The sequence below is a fragment of the Amphiura filiformis genome, chromosome 5 (assembly GCF_039555335.1).
Source record: "Amphiura filiformis chromosome 5, Afil_fr2py, whole genome shotgun sequence".
NCBI lineage: Eukaryota > Metazoa > Echinodermata > Ophiuroidea > Amphilepidida > Amphiuridae > Amphiura > Amphiura filiformis.
This window is the reverse complement of record NC_092632.1, coordinates 53,304,733-53,322,457: the sequence shown is the minus strand read 5'-3', so window position 1 is coordinate 53,322,457 and position 17,725 is coordinate 53,304,733. Positions and strand designations below refer to the sequence as shown.

The 17,725-nt window shown below is 35.6% G+C and overlaps 1 protein-coding gene across 1 annotated transcript in view; it reads left to right on the top strand.

The window, feature by feature from the left end:
- Window positions 1–9,975, top strand: part of LOC140153356 (seipin-like) — a 32,634-nt gene extending 22,659 nt beyond the window's left edge. The window contains exons 6-9 of the mRNA XM_072176086.1: window positions 1,429–1,563; window positions 2,906–3,003; window positions 7,756–7,979; window positions 9,308–9,975. Of these exons, the coding sequence (XP_072032187.1) occupies window positions 1,429–1,563; window positions 2,906–3,003; window positions 7,756–7,979; window positions 9,308–9,792 (942 nt within the window). The 3' untranslated portion in view covers window positions 9,793–9,975. The remainder of the gene's footprint in view (window positions 1–1,428; window positions 1,564–2,905; window positions 3,004–7,755; window positions 7,980–9,307) is intronic.
- The last annotated feature ends 7,750 nt before the right edge of the window (window positions 9,976–17,725 follow it).

Below are 17,725 nucleotides of genomic sequence, written 5' to 3'. Positions count from 1 at the left end.
GCTTTCCTTCTTTTCTGTATTTTTTATCCCACTTTTTGTTCTTCTTAATTCGGCACTTAGTATTTTGGAGGGACCGGACACAGTTTCTTCTTTCTTTGTTTTCTGTTTCTCTTTTCGCCCCCTTTTTATTTATCCCCCCATTTTTTTTATTTTTCCCTTATTTTTTTCCCCTTTTCTTTCTCCATTCCCTTTTTTTCTTATTTCGGCTTTTTTTTTGCGCCCCTCTGCATTTGCCGCCCTAGGCGACCGCCTTACCTGGCCTAATGGTCGGAACGGCCCTGAGTGAGGGAAAGAAAAGTTCAGAACCAGCAGGAATTGATCCAGCCTCTCCAGATGTCTGGTAGTGAGAAACCACTTGCCATTTCACAGACTCATAATTTACCTCTGTGAATTAAGCAGATAATGACTGTCTCTGCCTTGAGTGCCTCAGCACTCATATTTATATAATTGAAAGCGGATGGAAAGGATGCAAAAATCAGTCAATTTTCCTAAAAGTTGAACAAATATTGGGATTATCTGTGATTTTTTTTGTTGTGACTGGCAAGGAGGGGGGCTAAACCCATGTTTGGGGGAATGCCTCTTATGATGCTGCCACTGTGTTCAAATATGCATTTTATTTTGTTGTGTGAGTATAAGGAAGTTATTTGCACAATGGATGTCTCATGTTAGATTTTGAAATTACATTTGCATAGGAATCCAAAAATTGGACAAAATTGTTAATCTCATTTCGACATTGAGTTTGAAATTGTTCATCAAAGTTAATCTCAAGAGCATCTCAAGTACCACTACCTCCAGAGTTGACACTTTAAGGGTTTTCCGTCGTCACCTGATTCGATTGACTATTGCGCCTCTTTTCAACGTGCGCGTACTCCGCGTCGTGCTCGGAGTTGCGTTGCAGACATCGCAGAGAATGATGTGTGTTGTGCGTGTCAATGCTATTTTTGCACATCGGCGATAACTAGAGCCATAAAATAAAGAAAACAATGTTTGCTAAGCGCAAAAAAGGTGGCTGCTTAAATACAACATGTACAAACCAAATCTTGCCAGTGTGCTTCCACTGATAACAGACCTGGACCCCTCCCCTAAAGTAGGCTTTTGACAGTAGGGTCCAATAGATGGTATGAAGTTATACATGTCGGCACCCCCTGTTTTTTTTCCTGATTTATTATCTACACATAATAATGTACAAAATATGTAAATTTAAAAAAATTTGATTGATAGGTTTAGTGACGACGGAAAATCCTTAATAGTGCTGTAGATTTTTTAAATGGCAAAAGGCATTGCACATAAAAAAATTTTTGCACTCATGCGGCTATATTTGTCTCCTCATATTATGGATAACATATTGTCACAGTAGGTGTACACTGAATTGTTTTTGCGCAACAGTATTTTTTATTTTGCATTAATTTCCTTTGATTCTATTAACAGGTTATGATAAGGTATCGCTCACCAATTCTCAAGATGTTAGAGGTATTTATCTATTCACCATTACTACTGACAGGGTACAGTGAGGAGAAGCAAGTTTTGACCGTCACCCTTTTAGAAGATTTCATTGATAATTCGGTAGGTGTTTGGAGTCAGTAGATTCAAGTTCAATAGCAAGTCACAGAGGTTAATTATTACATGTTCAATTAAGTCAGACACAAGGTTATAATTGGTTTTTTTCAATTGTATTTCTTTGAAGATTTTATGAAAGAAAAATGTTTTTGCGTCCATGGACCTATAAGGCCACAGAAAAGTTTGTCTCTCAAACAATTTGCAAAAAAGCAACATGCTATGCTTTTTTTTTCTTTTTATATAAAAACGAATTTCACCATTTTTGCTTAACAAAAGTTAAAGGTCCTACGTAAAACCACCACATCTGGTGCCTGACATTTTAGAGCTATTTTGAAAATGGATCAAAACTGAAAAGATTTTATATGTATATTCAAATTGAGAATTCTTTACTTAGAAACAAGTTCAGCAATCTTGAAGACTTTTCTTTTTTAGTATCTTAAAACATGATACTCTTTTCAAATAAACAATAATTGGAAGTTATGTGTTGCACACATAGTTCATTGAACACATAATACTATTAATAGTTGTACTTTATTTTGTTAAATTTTTTCTTTCTACACTCCTAGAACCACTAAACAATGATAACTTCACCGCCATTAGGGTGTTTCTAAGTGTTTCGGGTTCGCTGTTTTTCATGTGCAATACATGGTGGATGGCTATTTGTGAAAAATCCGATTTAATAGTCACACAAGACTACATATAGCTATATGTGACGTGTCATGTCAAAAGCAGACACTTTTGGGCAGAATCGTAAATGGAGAAATAGCCAAAAATCTGCCCGGGGGTAATTTTGTCACAATTTGTGTTTGTTGCGAATTTGTGATGTTATCAATGTTAAAAATATTGTCTGATAGTTTCAGACCGGAATATAACTGCCATCTTGTATTTTTTGAGCCATTTTTCAAGGAAATTCCTATTCTTAACATTGGCAATAATATTTTTAAAGACCGATATCTCAATTTCCAATCTTATAATACCATAACTTACAAACTCAATATCTTCGCTTAGGAATGTCCGATTTCATAGGGGAAAACGGCGTTGTGGAGCAAAATATCTCTATATTTAAGATATGTAAAAACCTCAAAATTGATAAGCTGCCCAAAAGTGTCTGCTTTTGACATGACACATCCCATATGGCTGCAACTCATGCAACTACATGCTAACAGTAACACCTGTTACAGTCAATCACTGCATTTCTTTGAAGACTAGACAAGTCCTCAACAGGTTCATATTTCAAGGCTCATTTATATATAGAGAGACTGAACATATAATATCAAGGAACAATATCATAATTTCAATATTTTCAATTGGGGTCCCAAGTCATTACCTTTGTCGTATTTTCTTTCAGTATAAACCTGTTATTGGTGCATTTGTTGAACTACAAGCTAGAAAGATTGAAGTCTATTCATCAGTACTCAAGATTCAAGCTCATTTTGTTGGACTCAGGTAAGTAAATATACCCCTGAGGATGGAGCTATCTTCTGGACTCACGCTACTAAAGAATGGCATCAAAAAATGTTTAATTGTATTTCTTCGCAGGGACAACTCGGTTTTTAGTCACAGCTATGTTGGTTGAAATTAACCTTGTCTGAGCCATCTGACTGGGAAAAACAATAGGTTGACCATTGTTTTTTGACGAGTATACCACAAAGTCCATGCTTGGTTTGGGCTCACTGTCACATAGACTGGCCCCCAGTCTTGGTTCGGTTCCATCTCTGGATAATGTAACAATAAATAATTACATAATGCCCTATGAAAAAAAATGCCAAAGTCCTGTAACCCCCCCTTATTTTCTTCAATGCCAAAAACCCATTCCTCTTCATCCACAAATCGACGCCACTAATTACACCCACCACAGTCAACCATGCAGCAATATAGAAATATTCTCGTATTATAAGTGAACGCGAAAGTCCATTGAGCGCCGATTCCTCGACTGGTCCAATCTGTTAGAGATCTCACTTCCAAATAATCGTTCAACGAAGCACGGTGATTCCGATGTCAATTACGAAAGCCCCGCCCCAGTTTCAATTCAAATATGGTAGCACAAAGCTATGCCGCTGGATGTGACGCGAAGATCGGATGGGACACTTGTCAACAACTGAGAGGTATTGAGCTCAAGTGGCACGCGTCCTGATAGACCCATGGTACGCCAAATAATAAAAGGCAACCACTGACTCGGACTTAGGCCTATTGTCCATATTATGTATATTATCGCGGCGGTTTGCAAATGTTTGCACATTATTTAGCTAGGGAAGCCTTGTCAAATATTCCCGCGCTGCCAAGCTGCGTTGATTGGTCGGATACAATATAGTTGTTTTAGTCGCTTACACAAACGTTAATGTAGTGAAAACATGGACGTGGTATATAGAAAGATTGCGTGACTCCAAATCCGTAAAAGTGAATTCCCACAAAGTACTGGGAGCTGGAAGTCAAATTGCCTACAGACTGGTAGGGTCCATGTATTGGGTTGATTTTTAATGCTATGTAATCTACATTACCAGTCGTTCTCCATGGACCCGAGGGAGGGTCTAACTGTCACACTATTCTAGCTAGAGGTCTATAGTAAATGAAATAATTCGGTGCATATCATTAAAACTCACCCAATATCTCTCAACTTTGGCAGACTTTATTTGCAGGATGAATGCTAGTAATCAGGGCCAAAATTAAATTTGAGCCAATTTCTCTTTATATCCTGACCTACCTTTTTTCTATGAAGTAAAATAGGCTTTTGCCAGACAGGGCTTAACAGATTTCAGTTATGATGTGATATCTATACTCTGTCAAAGTATACAACATGACTGCATGAGTCACTCAAGCTATGTTGTATGCATGGGTGCTTGTTCTAAATCATCCATCTGGTACTTTGGGGATAAACCTGGCTTTTTATTAAGTTGAAATTAAAATTAATTGAGTTTTTTGAGCATACAAAATGGATCTTGGTTTTTCTGCTGAAAAATGTCATCAGTATTTCATATTTGTAAAGTTACTTGTTAGTTCCTGTTGAAAAGCCACCTTCATTTTTAAGCAGAGATGATTCACATGATTATTTTGGATGGGAAGTTTAAAATTAATCCACCATCTCCAAGAGTGAAGCAAGTGGTTTCACTGAAGTTGATGCAGAAACAAGGGACTGGCTGTTCAGAAAGCATTCTGAGATCTAAATATCTCATGGTTATGACCGTCTTCAAAAAGTGCAAAAGGATAATATCACTTGAAATGGATCCCATCTAATCTCTTCAAAAATGAATTTTTGCAAAATTGAGCAGAAGTGGACTGTGCATTTCAAATTTCAGGGCCTTTTCCTAAATTGGTCTGTACATGAAGTTGTATGAAAAGTATGCCTGTTGAGATTACTAGTAGAACTCTAACCTCAATTTGTAGCCACGTAAAGACCATTTCCCTAAAATGTATGCCCCCTACTATGTGCACAGCATCCAGTGTGGACAGACAGTAGTGTAATCAAAAACACCTATATGTTTCAGATGGACATTTTATTTTTGAAAAGACCATACATACCAGTGACATACAATACATTAAGAAATTATTTGTATAGCCCCCTGCTCAAAAACTAGCGCATTGAATATGTACTTGTTCAATTAGCATTTTTTGCCAATTTTATTGCAAACTTGAATGGGGTTCTTTTTTACAGACCTTTTCATTTTACAAGTAAAGTCTATGAAGATAAAGATTAGAGAAGGCTGGAAATGGCATTATATCCTCATTTTAGGCCATTTTAGGCACTTAAATGCTCACAAAAAAGAACCCCATAGAATTGTGTAAAATAAAGCATTAAATGCTATTTAACCAAGTACAGATATAAATTATAATTAAATACTTGTGGAGAGGGGACAATAGCTAAAATAAAATGTAATATACCTTATAGTGGTTATATGAAACAAAGGTGAATATTAGCCTAGTCTACACAAATTTCCTCAAAATTGAAATGTCCTTTTCTTCTATACTAATAAAACTGGAGATATTAGTAAATTCAATTAGTGAATGTTTTATGAATCACCCAAGCATCACTTCCCCATGCAGTCCCCAGTCGTATGACTTGAATGATTTCCTGAAGGCTGTTGCTTCAGGTATAAGGTGCTTGCCTAGGACCTTCATTACATGTCGTTTTGTCTGTGTCATGTAAAAGCTGCTTTACCATCTTGTATTAATTATTTAAAAAAGTGGGTGCCTGGACATTTTGTCAGGGGGGAAGGGCAAAGAAAAAAATTGGCCAGTGAGCATTGGTTCGGGCCAAGTTCATCAGGATATCTGTGCATGCAGCATGAACAAAGTTTCCGTTTCATGAAGTAAAAATTGATACGCATTGGGTTCATCTCATGCAGAGCACACAGAATTTGCAATTTTACACTACATTTTATACCAAATGTGTGTATATTTAAACTGTACTAAGAACAAGAAATATTTATTTTTGCTTTAAGTTGTCTGGGAGGGGGGAATTACCTTTAATTTTCAGGCATACAACCGATTAGAAATGAGAGGGCCTAATTATTCTCATTCTTTATTGGGATCTCCTCATGTTCTATTGTACCTTATATTGTCTTATGTGATGTCCTGCCAGGGTGAAGTGTATAGGCCCTCTTACTGTCACATTTTATATAAATATGACCCCTTGACACTCAAGGGAGAGACATAATCATTATCTGCTTAATTCACACAGGTAAATTGTGACATGATCAAGGGGAATGAGTCACATGTCGGCAATTTTCAATTAGAAGTTTTTTACATAATTTTGGACATCTGGTTACTGAGTTATGAGCAATTTATCAATAACAATATGAAACAAAAGAATTTGAACACTATTTTTGCCAATAACTCAAAAACAATATTAGCAACATCCGACTCATTCCCCTTGGTCATGTCACAATTATGAGTTGGTGAAATGGCAAGTGGTTTAAACTCTTGACATGACAGTTAGAGAACCTGGATCAATTCCCAGTGGTTCTGAATTTTTTCCCTCACGTATTATATTATGCCAGTTCCCTCAAGTTTGTTTTGTTTACCTGTTTATCTTTTGTTAATAATCTAATATTTTGACTTCATCAGGATAAAACAAGTGGATTTTGCCTCCCTTCCCTCCCTGCTGAGACAAGAATACCAACTTGTCTCAGCTACTGGTTAGGAATTGTTTGTGACTTGTTTTCACAGAATGCCTTTGACATTATATGGTCAGCACACTTTCCCTATGTAAAGCCCTATGGGTGTTCCTTGATGTTGTGATCAGCGTTCGAAATAGGGCCGGTCAGCCGGCCATTGGCCTGTAACTTTTTGGCCTGGCCGGTAACTTTTCTGACTGGCATATAGTTGCTGGCCCGGCTGGCCGGTAATGTTTTAAGATCAAGCCCGGCTGGCCTGTAACTTTTTGAGGCATATTTCGAACACTGGTTGTGATGTCATCTTTGTGTACAATGACAATACTTCATTGTACATGTAGATCTCTAGGAGGAAATCTTTGACATTATTTTGATTCCCTTTGGATTTGACTTAGTAATGGTAACTCTTGCTCAAAAGAAATGCCTATATTGTTCTTGTAAGAAATGACCAATTTACTTATTTGACATTATCATTATGAATTCGGCAAATTGCTGAAAATTCATGTTGCACAGGAATTATTTTGAATTAGCGAACAAAGGATTAAAGCTTTAGCTCACGAGGGCAGCATATCAATTTTTTTAACAGTGATAATCATTTACCATACTGCGCTGCATTGGTCCATTAGCTAACCCAGTATGCCGCCCTCTTTAACTTACTTATCACGCTGAACATCAGCAAAAATTGATATGCTGCCATCTAGAGCTAAAGCGCTTGATTTCTTGTTCTCTAATTCAAAATACGTAACATGAATTATTCAAAAAGATGAATCCGGATTCAGCTGTCTACCAAATTCATAATGATCAGTACACTTCCCCAAAGACCATGGACTTTCCTAAATTTCCTTCTGTTTTGTGTCTTTTATATCAATTTTAGCCCACTTTATTTCGGTCGATTTGCAGCCAAATTTGTACATTTTTTTCCTGGAAAAAAAAACTTCTCGAAACATGGACAAAACTGTAATTTGCTCAAATTCAAATTTTAAAAGCTAGGTGTGCTCTTCAGAGGCATATTTTTTTCGCCTAATCACATGTTACCCCATGCTATTGGAATGTGAAATTATTATAACTTTGTGCATTGTTTCTTTTACAGATATTTCATGTTTTACTGGCCTATAATGTCCTCCATCATTGGTATTGGCAGCTTCTTCCTTCTATTATCAATCTTCACCATGTTGTCATGGCAACAGTGTGCTCCAAGTTTCTGGAAAATGTCAGATCCAGATGTAGAAGATATTCCTGTTAGATATACAAGACCAGTTACCTATGAGGAAAGAAGATCTATTATGAAGAGAAACATGGAGCAAGAACGTTTATGTATGTTTTCTTTTGTTTGTTAACTTAAGGAATCAGATAGCAATGTTTGCACATATTTTTTGTGGGACCTGAGGGCACATCAGACATATCAAATTACATTCTGAATGCAAGGAATGTCCTTCTGATATCAAATAATTTTGATTTTTTGAAATTCGCAATATTATACAAAATTAAATTTTATGAGTGGCAAATTATTTAAATTTGATATTTTTGATATTTAACAGTATATAAATCTAATGATATGTACATAAAGTGTATGTAGCTGGGATGAAAAGCCAGCCACCAATTGAAAATTTTGACCTTTCATATTGAAGATAAACATTTTTTCCCAAAAAGACCTACATATTTTTTTTTTTTTTTTTTTTTGGGATATTATATATCTTCAAATTATATCATATAAGGTCACAAGATCGATGGCTTTTCATCTCAGCTACATACACTTTAAGTACATATCATTAGATTTATACAATTTAGTTTGAGGAATGTTGAATTTCAAAAATATCAATTTTTAATAATTTGCCATAAAATGTGTATTAATTATATCGCAAATTTCAAAAAATCAAAATTTAACATCAGAAGGACATTCCTCGTATTGAAAATGCAATTTAATATGTCTGTTAGTAAAGGAATATAATTTATCTACAAAGCTCCCCCAAATAGTACCTGTAAGTAAACTTGAGACCTGATTTGTAGGTTTGTACATAATTAATATGCAAGTATTATAGGATATTCTATGAATTAAAGGGTGTGACCCGATCAACCACTTTATCCTATCAAAATGGAGATTTGGGCATCAGAAGAAAGCTCATAGTTTTCTCACAATCCTAGTGAAGTTTTAAGCCTTATGTTGTTCTGTTTAGATGTTATGAATGAAAAAGTGGTTACCACCCATACTGTACTGGGCCAATGTGAAATAAGTTTTGCTTCAATATCAAAACAGTCATTGCAATTTAACTCAAATCGTTTTTGGTGCAGGCCTCAAGAATGTGAGGTATATAACACAATATGAACAAATCACCCACATTTAAAGAAAGGTGTTATCAGAAAGATGTCAAGGGTTCAGAACCAGAAAGCGGTAACTTGCTATGACCAGCGCTCACAAAATGAGCATAAAGTTGGCTCCTTGCTTTGGTCTGCAAAAATCAATATTTCCTCCACAATGTCTTTTGTTTTCTATTGAATTTTGCCATGATCAATGGACTGTGTCTTCTATAGTGCCCTGGCGACTTTATGCTCATTTTGTGGGAGCAGGTGATTGTGAGTTGAGGCTTTCTGGCTCTCAACCCTCGATTGTTAATAATTACTTATTCTTACCATTTTGTTTACAGCTCTCTTTCAAGGACGTCCCCAGTATGTGACCGTCAGTGGCACCTCCCCATCAGATGCTTCCAGCACTCCTCTCAGGTCAAGTCAATCAGAGCCTTCTCTGTTGTCTCAAATTGATCAGTCAAACATAGCTACAACAGAGTCTGTTTCAACAGGTCGGGTTGAGACACTAAGTCAAAGCAATGAAGACACAGCTAGTGATTTCACTGCTAGTGAATTCACAGATACAACCTCTGTGAAATCACCGGATGAAGAAACAAAAACAAGTCAAGGTGACGTAGGTTCAGAGAGTAGTGATGAAGCTCATGGATTTGAAAAGCTTGAAAAGGAAGAGGAAGAGGAGAACAAGAATGAGATGGAAGTGGAAGGTGCTAAAGAAGATGGAAGTACAAGCGGAGAGAAAAACAAAACAGGTTTGGAATCCCTGAGCCCTGACACTGAGTTGAGGCAAAGACAAGTACATGGACAAGAGGATATAACACAGTAAAAGCCTGATAACCCATCTTAAGTGCTAGTGCTAGTGTGCGATGCGTAATTCTTCTTTCCCCTGCATCTTAGGCCTCGTATCCATAGGCTGTTCCCTTGTGGCGTGTGCCCTTGTTCCGTGTTTACTTTTTCCCATGTGACCTGCCACACAGACAACGAACCGTGGCGGCCACTAAGCAAAACAAAGGTTCGTTGTCTGTGTGGCAGGTCACATGGGAAAAAGTAAACACGGAACAAGGGCACACGCCACAAGGGAACAGCCTATGGATACGAGGCCTTAAGTGCCCAAGCATGTTATAGGTCCACAAACCTGATACAGCATTATGTGGGATTTGGTTTTCTCAAGACAGTGTTGTCAGTACTTCATTGCAGTTACCTTGCCCATGTACAGATGCATCGCCTTTGATAGCGTATGTAAACATGCCAGTTCTTTGAGTCATCACCTGTACAGATGCACTGCCTTTGATAACGCATGTAAACATGCCAATTCTTTGAGTCAACACGCATGATTTAATACTACACACACTGGATCAGGCACTGACATCACTGTATTGAGAAGCCAAATGGATTGTGGTATCTGATGAGAAGATGATAGTGGGCGGGTATTGAACAGAAGGGTTATAGATAATAACATCACTGCTCCATCCGACTCATTAGCTCAGTAGAGCATCGGTCGGGTGATCTGAAGGTCCCAGGTTCAAATCCTGGATGGTCAATGAAATTTTTTCACTGGCTGTCATTTATGTCCTTTAATTTGCATGGCCCTAGATGTTTGCTTAGTGACAAAGGAGATACATGTAATGACCAAATACATGAGACTAGGACCAAGGGAAAAAAAGAGGTTTGTCTCCAAAACCTGCATTCATAGCTATTTGCAGATGTAAGCTACACAATCAATCCATTTTCAGCTTTTCTTTTTTACCTGTCAAACAGTATTGTTTTACCATTTAGCTGTAAAGTGTGGTTGGGGTGGAAGAAAATTGGCTATGCAAAAAAAGCTTTCATCTGGGCACATAGTGTTTTCAAACAATTGCATATCAAATAGCTTTTAGGCCAAATGTTTCTGAGACAAACATTTTATTGTTTAACTTAGGCTCGTTTTATCTTTTCAGTTTCCGTAAGTCTATTGTTTATACGAAAATGCAAGGGATTTAGTAAGTTTACTGTAACCTGACTTTATTGTTAACTTTGAAGTACCAATCAGCTTATTTCAAAAGAGGCAGTTGCTTATGTCAATAAAAGCGGGAGAGACAACACCGCTGTTTTTAATGGCCTAGCGCCTCTCGCCTTTGATGCATGCCAATCCGAATGACAAACTCCACTTTTTTCTGTAAAAACGTTGAAAATAAGCTCTAAAATCACAAAAGGCCCGCTTATGAGCATATTGCACCCCTATGCACTTGTGCAGGGCCACAGTGTCGCCTTCCCTCGTATCAATGTCTATCTCCCTATTTTGCTTCCTCCTGCCCCCCCCACCCATGATCAGTCTCCCACTCCTCCCCGGTCCCTACTCTCTCCTCTCGAGTTCTTCTTTTTCTAGTCTTTCCGTCTCTCCCTCTCCTCTCTTTCTTCCTCAACCCCTCCCACTCTCGCTTGTTCAGTCTCAACTTAAGTGTCTCCCTCCCTCCCTCCCCCTCGCGAAATTTATCAGTATGATCCATGACTGAAAATAAGCTCTGCAAAAATAAACATTTAAAATAAACCCGAGTCTTGCATATAGGCCCAACCAATTATCAGATTAGCTTGCCATGAATAGAATAAATTATCTTTGCTCCAATGCAATTCTTTTGTATTGCATTTCAATATAAAACATGATTACCAAATCACCACTTGTACGCGCCTCATTGGGAGATATTTGACTATTTTAGACGCTTCGTTTCATCGCCAATATGAAAGACTTTTGCTTATAACTTGGCAACATGGTTAGTATATATTTCAATGCAAGACTTTTTTACGAGCCACTTACGTGCGCCTAGGCGTAAGTGCATATACACCAAACACAAGTCAATTGAAGCCGTACAATTTACCGCGAATTTAGGACCGTAAAATTGAGACTCTTCTTTTATCTAGATTGGCACCCAACCGCACATCTCAAGGTTTTATGTAAAAAATCAATATAACTTACCAAAACGAAAACTGAAATTCACGAGCTTCAAATTTTCAGTAACTAACAAAAGGCTAGAATAAAAGATTGGTCATACCTGGGAGACTACCACTTCAGAATAACAATGACTTACAAAAACTATTACGGATACGGAAACAGAAACTGAAAAGATAAAACGACGGTTAATGTTTATGTGGTAAAAAATGTGCCTTAGTATATAATAAATTAATTTTTAATTTACTCTAGTAAATGTATTAAAGATATATACGCCATCTTCTACAGTGGTGTAGAAATATAATTTTGTTGAATTAAGAATGGTAACTCTCTCAACAAGTTCCAAATTCTCTTTTAAAATTCAAACATTCCAGAATTTTACATTTAAATGACCATATTTGGAATCGGCATGATAAATACATTAAACTGAGTACAATTAAACAAGCCCAGTATTGTTCAGTGGTTCTTAAGACAGCTCATGATATTTTTGGGAAATTTTTATGTTTAAGCCTTTGGCCAGCATTAAACAGTACCTGTTAAATGTACATCATGCTCACCAGCAGGTTCCTCAGAGAGGCGAGGGGACCACTTAGTTGCGTACACACATATTTTTCTCATTGTAAGGTTACACCACAAACAAGTCAGTTTTGTGGATGTTTTAATACTGTAAATAAGTAACTCCTTTATACCTCTTGCATTTGATCTGATATCCTAATGAAGTATTTACATGATTTGCATGCTGGCCATATAGGCTTCAACTTAAAAAATTTTGAGACACTTCCTCAAAATATTCAGATTAATCTCAAAAACAATTTTCATGCTGATTCTAAATATGGTCATGAAATTTACAATTCTGAAATGTTTGAATCTTTGAATTTTGAGAACAAAGTACAAAATATGGTTCAAGCCTGCATTTAAACATATTTATTCACCAATCTTTGCACAAGAACAAATGATAATGACACAAATGAAAGTGAATAATCCAAAATAATTAGGTTGATTAGGTAACTGATGCATGTTTAAACCTCATTTTGTTCTCTGTTCTCAAAATTAGAAAAAATGACTTGGGCAATTAGCGTAACAGGCTGACGATATGTTTGTTGTTTTGGATACCCTAACCAAAATCATCAGGTATCTTGTCTGGTCATGAAAATTTACAATTTGCCCTTGTTTTTTGTATGCACATGTATGCACATGATATGTGCATATGTTGAAATATAAAATAGGGTTAACAGAATATAGACATTGTAATATCAAAAACAAGTCCTTTGTTTAAGGAATTACACAGAAGTATTTTAAATTTAAAAAATGTTAGGGCAGTGGTTGTCCTCTCAGATCTTCTTACAGTAGGCCTGGGCCCAGGGAATAACCCCTGTTACACTTCACCCCCGATATTGGTGGGCATGATGTAAGGTCTTTATGAAATCAGGCCCTGACTATCCTGTAAATTGTACAAATAACAATGCTTTCATTTTCATATAGAATAGTATGCCTTTTCTCAGTTGTAGCAATTTCAGTTTCTGATCAAATTTTGTTCAGTTGTGTTTGTATTTTATTATGTAACCTGTGCCTTTTACATTTAAGTCTGTTTGACAAATTTTGTGTGTGATTGTAAATATGTATATAAAAATGTATGTAAGATTTAAAAAACAAAATATATGTTACAAGATTTAAAAGACAAGTCATAGTTCTGGATAGCTCAGGTAGTAGAGTACCGGACTCCCCAATCCAGAGGTTGGTGGTTCAAATCCCACTGCAGCCAAATTTTCTTTGAAGATTTCAATAATATTTATGGAAATATATGTTTTGTCAAATGTACATTTTACATTTAGATAGATAATGACCTTATATTGATCAGCATTTAAGTAAGTTTTTGTCTGATTCCCAGAGACGACTTAAAAATAATGTCTGGCAGACAATCCAAAATCTCCACACAAACTTTCATCTTGTCATTGCCAATATACTACTACAATGAAGATCAATTATTATTATTTATATCAGTCTTCCAAGTGGTACAATAAATTTGCAATATGCAGTGTCTTTGAAGTACCTGGATGACTACAACAATATGCAAGGATGATATGCACAATGTACATTGCACTGATTGGCGTCACACTCATGAGTTAGGTCAAAAGTCAAATTTAATTTTACCACATCAGTCTGATGTGATGTATTCTTATATCACACCCAAAGCCATTCAATATCATATCTCAGGACAAAAAGGAACCCACCAGATTGTTTAAAGAAATGTGCAAAAAGTTGGGATTTTTTGTTCAAATCACAGGGCAAACAAAAATGAAAACACTCACTCGCTGATGAAAGATGGAGTACCATCTGAAAATTCTGAGGTAGGAATTTATTCCTTGTGTTTGGATCAAAATCAAAAATGAAAATCTGGCAGACAACCAAACACATATAGTCATGCTTGTCTGTCAGACAACCTCCATTTTTTCCTTAATTTGAACAATGACCAAGATGCCAAATGTTTATCTATTTTTTTTGGCACACAGCCATTTGCATATCAATCTTTGTTTGATGACTTTTTTTATGTTCCTCTAAATGTTAATCTTTGTAAATAGTAATAAATATGAATCAATATTATATTATATTAGAATTATGTTCTTCTATATCTTAAAAATATTTTTAGTTAAATGTTAGTCTTGTAGTTAAGTATCTATTATTATTTAACATCAAAGTTTGAGTTTTTGCTTGCTGTTTTTAACTGAAAGTGCAATTTTCTAGTAAAGCAATAAATATTTCACCTACATGTATTAGGCTCAAAAACAAGTTTGTTTCCCATAGGCTGTGCCCATTTGGTCTTTGGGAGCAATTTCACCGCAATTTAACTTTTTTATTTGAAAAATCCAGAAAAAAAACCCTGACTCATATTTTCAAGCAAAATATTAATGACAATTTTTCCAAAGATTTTGTTCTTATATACATTTTGTTATAAATACACGCTATCAAATTTGTATAAAAATTGTGAATTTCAAAAGTTCAAAATTATTTGATATCAGGACATTCCTCGTATTCTGAATGCAATTTGATGTGCTCTCATATCATAAAAAATACTGTGCAAACGTTGCTATCTGATCCCTTAAAACAGAAATTGTCATTGAAATTATTGAATTATATGAAACTGACAAATTTCTCAATTGAAAATGATTTAATTCGGACATCAAGTAGACAAGGGGGGTTATCATAGATCAATAATAGCATTTTGGTGGTCCAAAATTCAATACCAACAACATGTAGTATGGAGGACTTCATGAGGTACATGTAGCTATAATACCCATCCCATTGGATTGTCAGAGATGACCAAATGGTATAGTGTGCTTACCAGCAAACACAAAATGTTTTAAACCGGTTATATTTTGATTTTTAGTAAAAATGTTTTAACATATATGTAACATTATATGTCATGTTATACAAAGGTCATGAAAATGTTTTAGAACGTTTTGTATGAAAACATGCTACAAAAACATTTTCAAATGTTTTTACAAGGATTTTGTCAACACTGTAGTAACATTATGTTGGAATATTTGCAGTAAGTTATCAAAAAATGTTTTTGAATGTTAAGAAAACCGTTTTATACCCTTGTTATATCCTTTATATAACCCGACATTTAAACATTTTCTGGCAACCTTTTCTAACCTGTGAATAATGTCCAAAATGTTTTTTGTTTGCGGTGTTCCTGAAAGTTGAAGTGGCTAGGATTATTAAAGTCACTGCTTGAATTTACATTAGTTACAATCAATAAATAAAACATAACATCAAATACTTATCAAAAACATGAACAAATAAATGCCAAGATTGGTGGTAAGAAGGTACTATTTAAGGTACTATATGCTTGCAGCATAGAACCCAACTCTCTCACAGGGTAAATGAGGAGCTGATAACAATTAATACAACTTAGTTATGGAAGCTATATTTACTCATGTTTTAAAACACAAATTGTATGTTTCATTTATTTCTCTTCAGGACTGTATAATGTAAAAAAAGACTCATTATGTATAGACTCATTGCCCAATTGTATCCGATTAGAAATAAAGCTTAACTTGATCAAACTAAACCATTTGTTGTGTGTGACTAAACATTTGTAGGATTTAAGGCCAGTGTAATGGGAGAGAACATGGACCTTTTCGAGCATCATTATTTCTGCATTGTATGTCAAAAGTATATAAAACTGTACATTTTTGGAAATGAGTCAAGGAATCCCATGGTGACGTCAGATTTGTTCAAAAATCTCAAGTTTTTGAAAAAATCACAAAAATTCACTTTTTTACCCCACTTTTTGTGACAACTTAGAAAAAAAATCCGCTCGAGTAAAAAAAAATTCAGTTAGCTTTTCATAAAGAAGAGACATGAACTTAGGGAAGGTTTTTATATTTTTTTGAAATTTGTCTCTTTTTTCGAAATATTGAAAAAAAACATGTGAAAAAAGCAATTTTGTCACTCTATCATGCAGCTAAAAATTGCACAGAATGGTGCATATTTTTGTTTAAAACAAATATTTTGAAAAAATGAGAAAACCTTCCCTAGGCTTTGATGCAAAAAGTTTACCTTTTGCTTGCAATTGCCTATTTTTCGAGTTATCTTGTCACAAAAATCGTGCAATATGTCAAAAGTGAACTCTGAGAAATCGATGTTTTAGTAAAAAAATGTCACAATTATGCACAAAACGTCCTTATATTTTAAAACGGTAAGACTTTCACGCTTTTAAAAGCTGTATCTGGTGCATGGTCTAAATATGCATCTTTTTGCACCAATAAATCTATAATGTCTGCTTTCAGTGCGAAAAATTCAAAATAATTAAAAAATCTAAGTGGCATTTTGACTGCAAATTTTTGTTTTGTTTACACCACATTTGCTGGCGTGAACAACAAACCGAATGCGCCTAGACTGCGTTGGACATACGCGCAGAGGTACGTGCGCGCGTAATCAAAATATTTCGCATTCTAAGCTGTCTTGAGCCATGTGACTTTTTAGAGTTGAAAAGAGTGAAACAAATCAAGCAAAAATATGAGTAAATATTAGCAAGTTGTATTTTATCAGTTTCAAGTGAAAGAATACATCTTAGTGTTGATAAATATCAAGAAATCTCAAATTCGGGCGTGAACGAATGTGTCTTCCATTACTCTGGCCTTAAATCATCAGTGGCTAATGTACAATGCCAGATTTCAGTGTCATAACTTGGGAATCACATCATTATGAATTCAGCAGACAGTGAAATCCGTATTCCTCTTTTGGTAAATTCATGTTATGCATGAATTATTTTTGAATTGGCAAACAATGGATCAAGGCTCTAGATAATAGAGGGCAGAGTATATCAATTTTTTTAATGATGATCAGTGTGATAAGTAAACAAAAGAGGGTAGCAAACTGGATTAGCTAACAGTGCAGCACAGTACGGTTGACGATTGATAATGCTGCCCTCTATAACTGAAGCGTTGATCTCTTGTTCACTAATTCAAAAATAACAAATACATAACAGTTGAATACGGATTCAGCTGTCTGCCAAATTCATACTGACATAGGCAACTCAAATGCAGGATATTTCTTGTAACATTGTGAAAATCCTGGGCCCTGAAAGCCTGCAGTGGCTGGAAACTTGCATCCCTGATAGGTGCAGGATATATTTTAATGGCTCATCCCCCACTATACTGTGCCCCATCTAAATTATGATATTGACGTCAAAGCAAATATTTTATAACCCAGTGAAATGAAGGATCATAGTGTGACCCCAAAAGTAGTAGGGGTTTTGAAATATTCCGGCTCCAAGAGCATATACTGTGTTTTATTGGCTTTGTATACAAGTACAACAAACTGACACAAG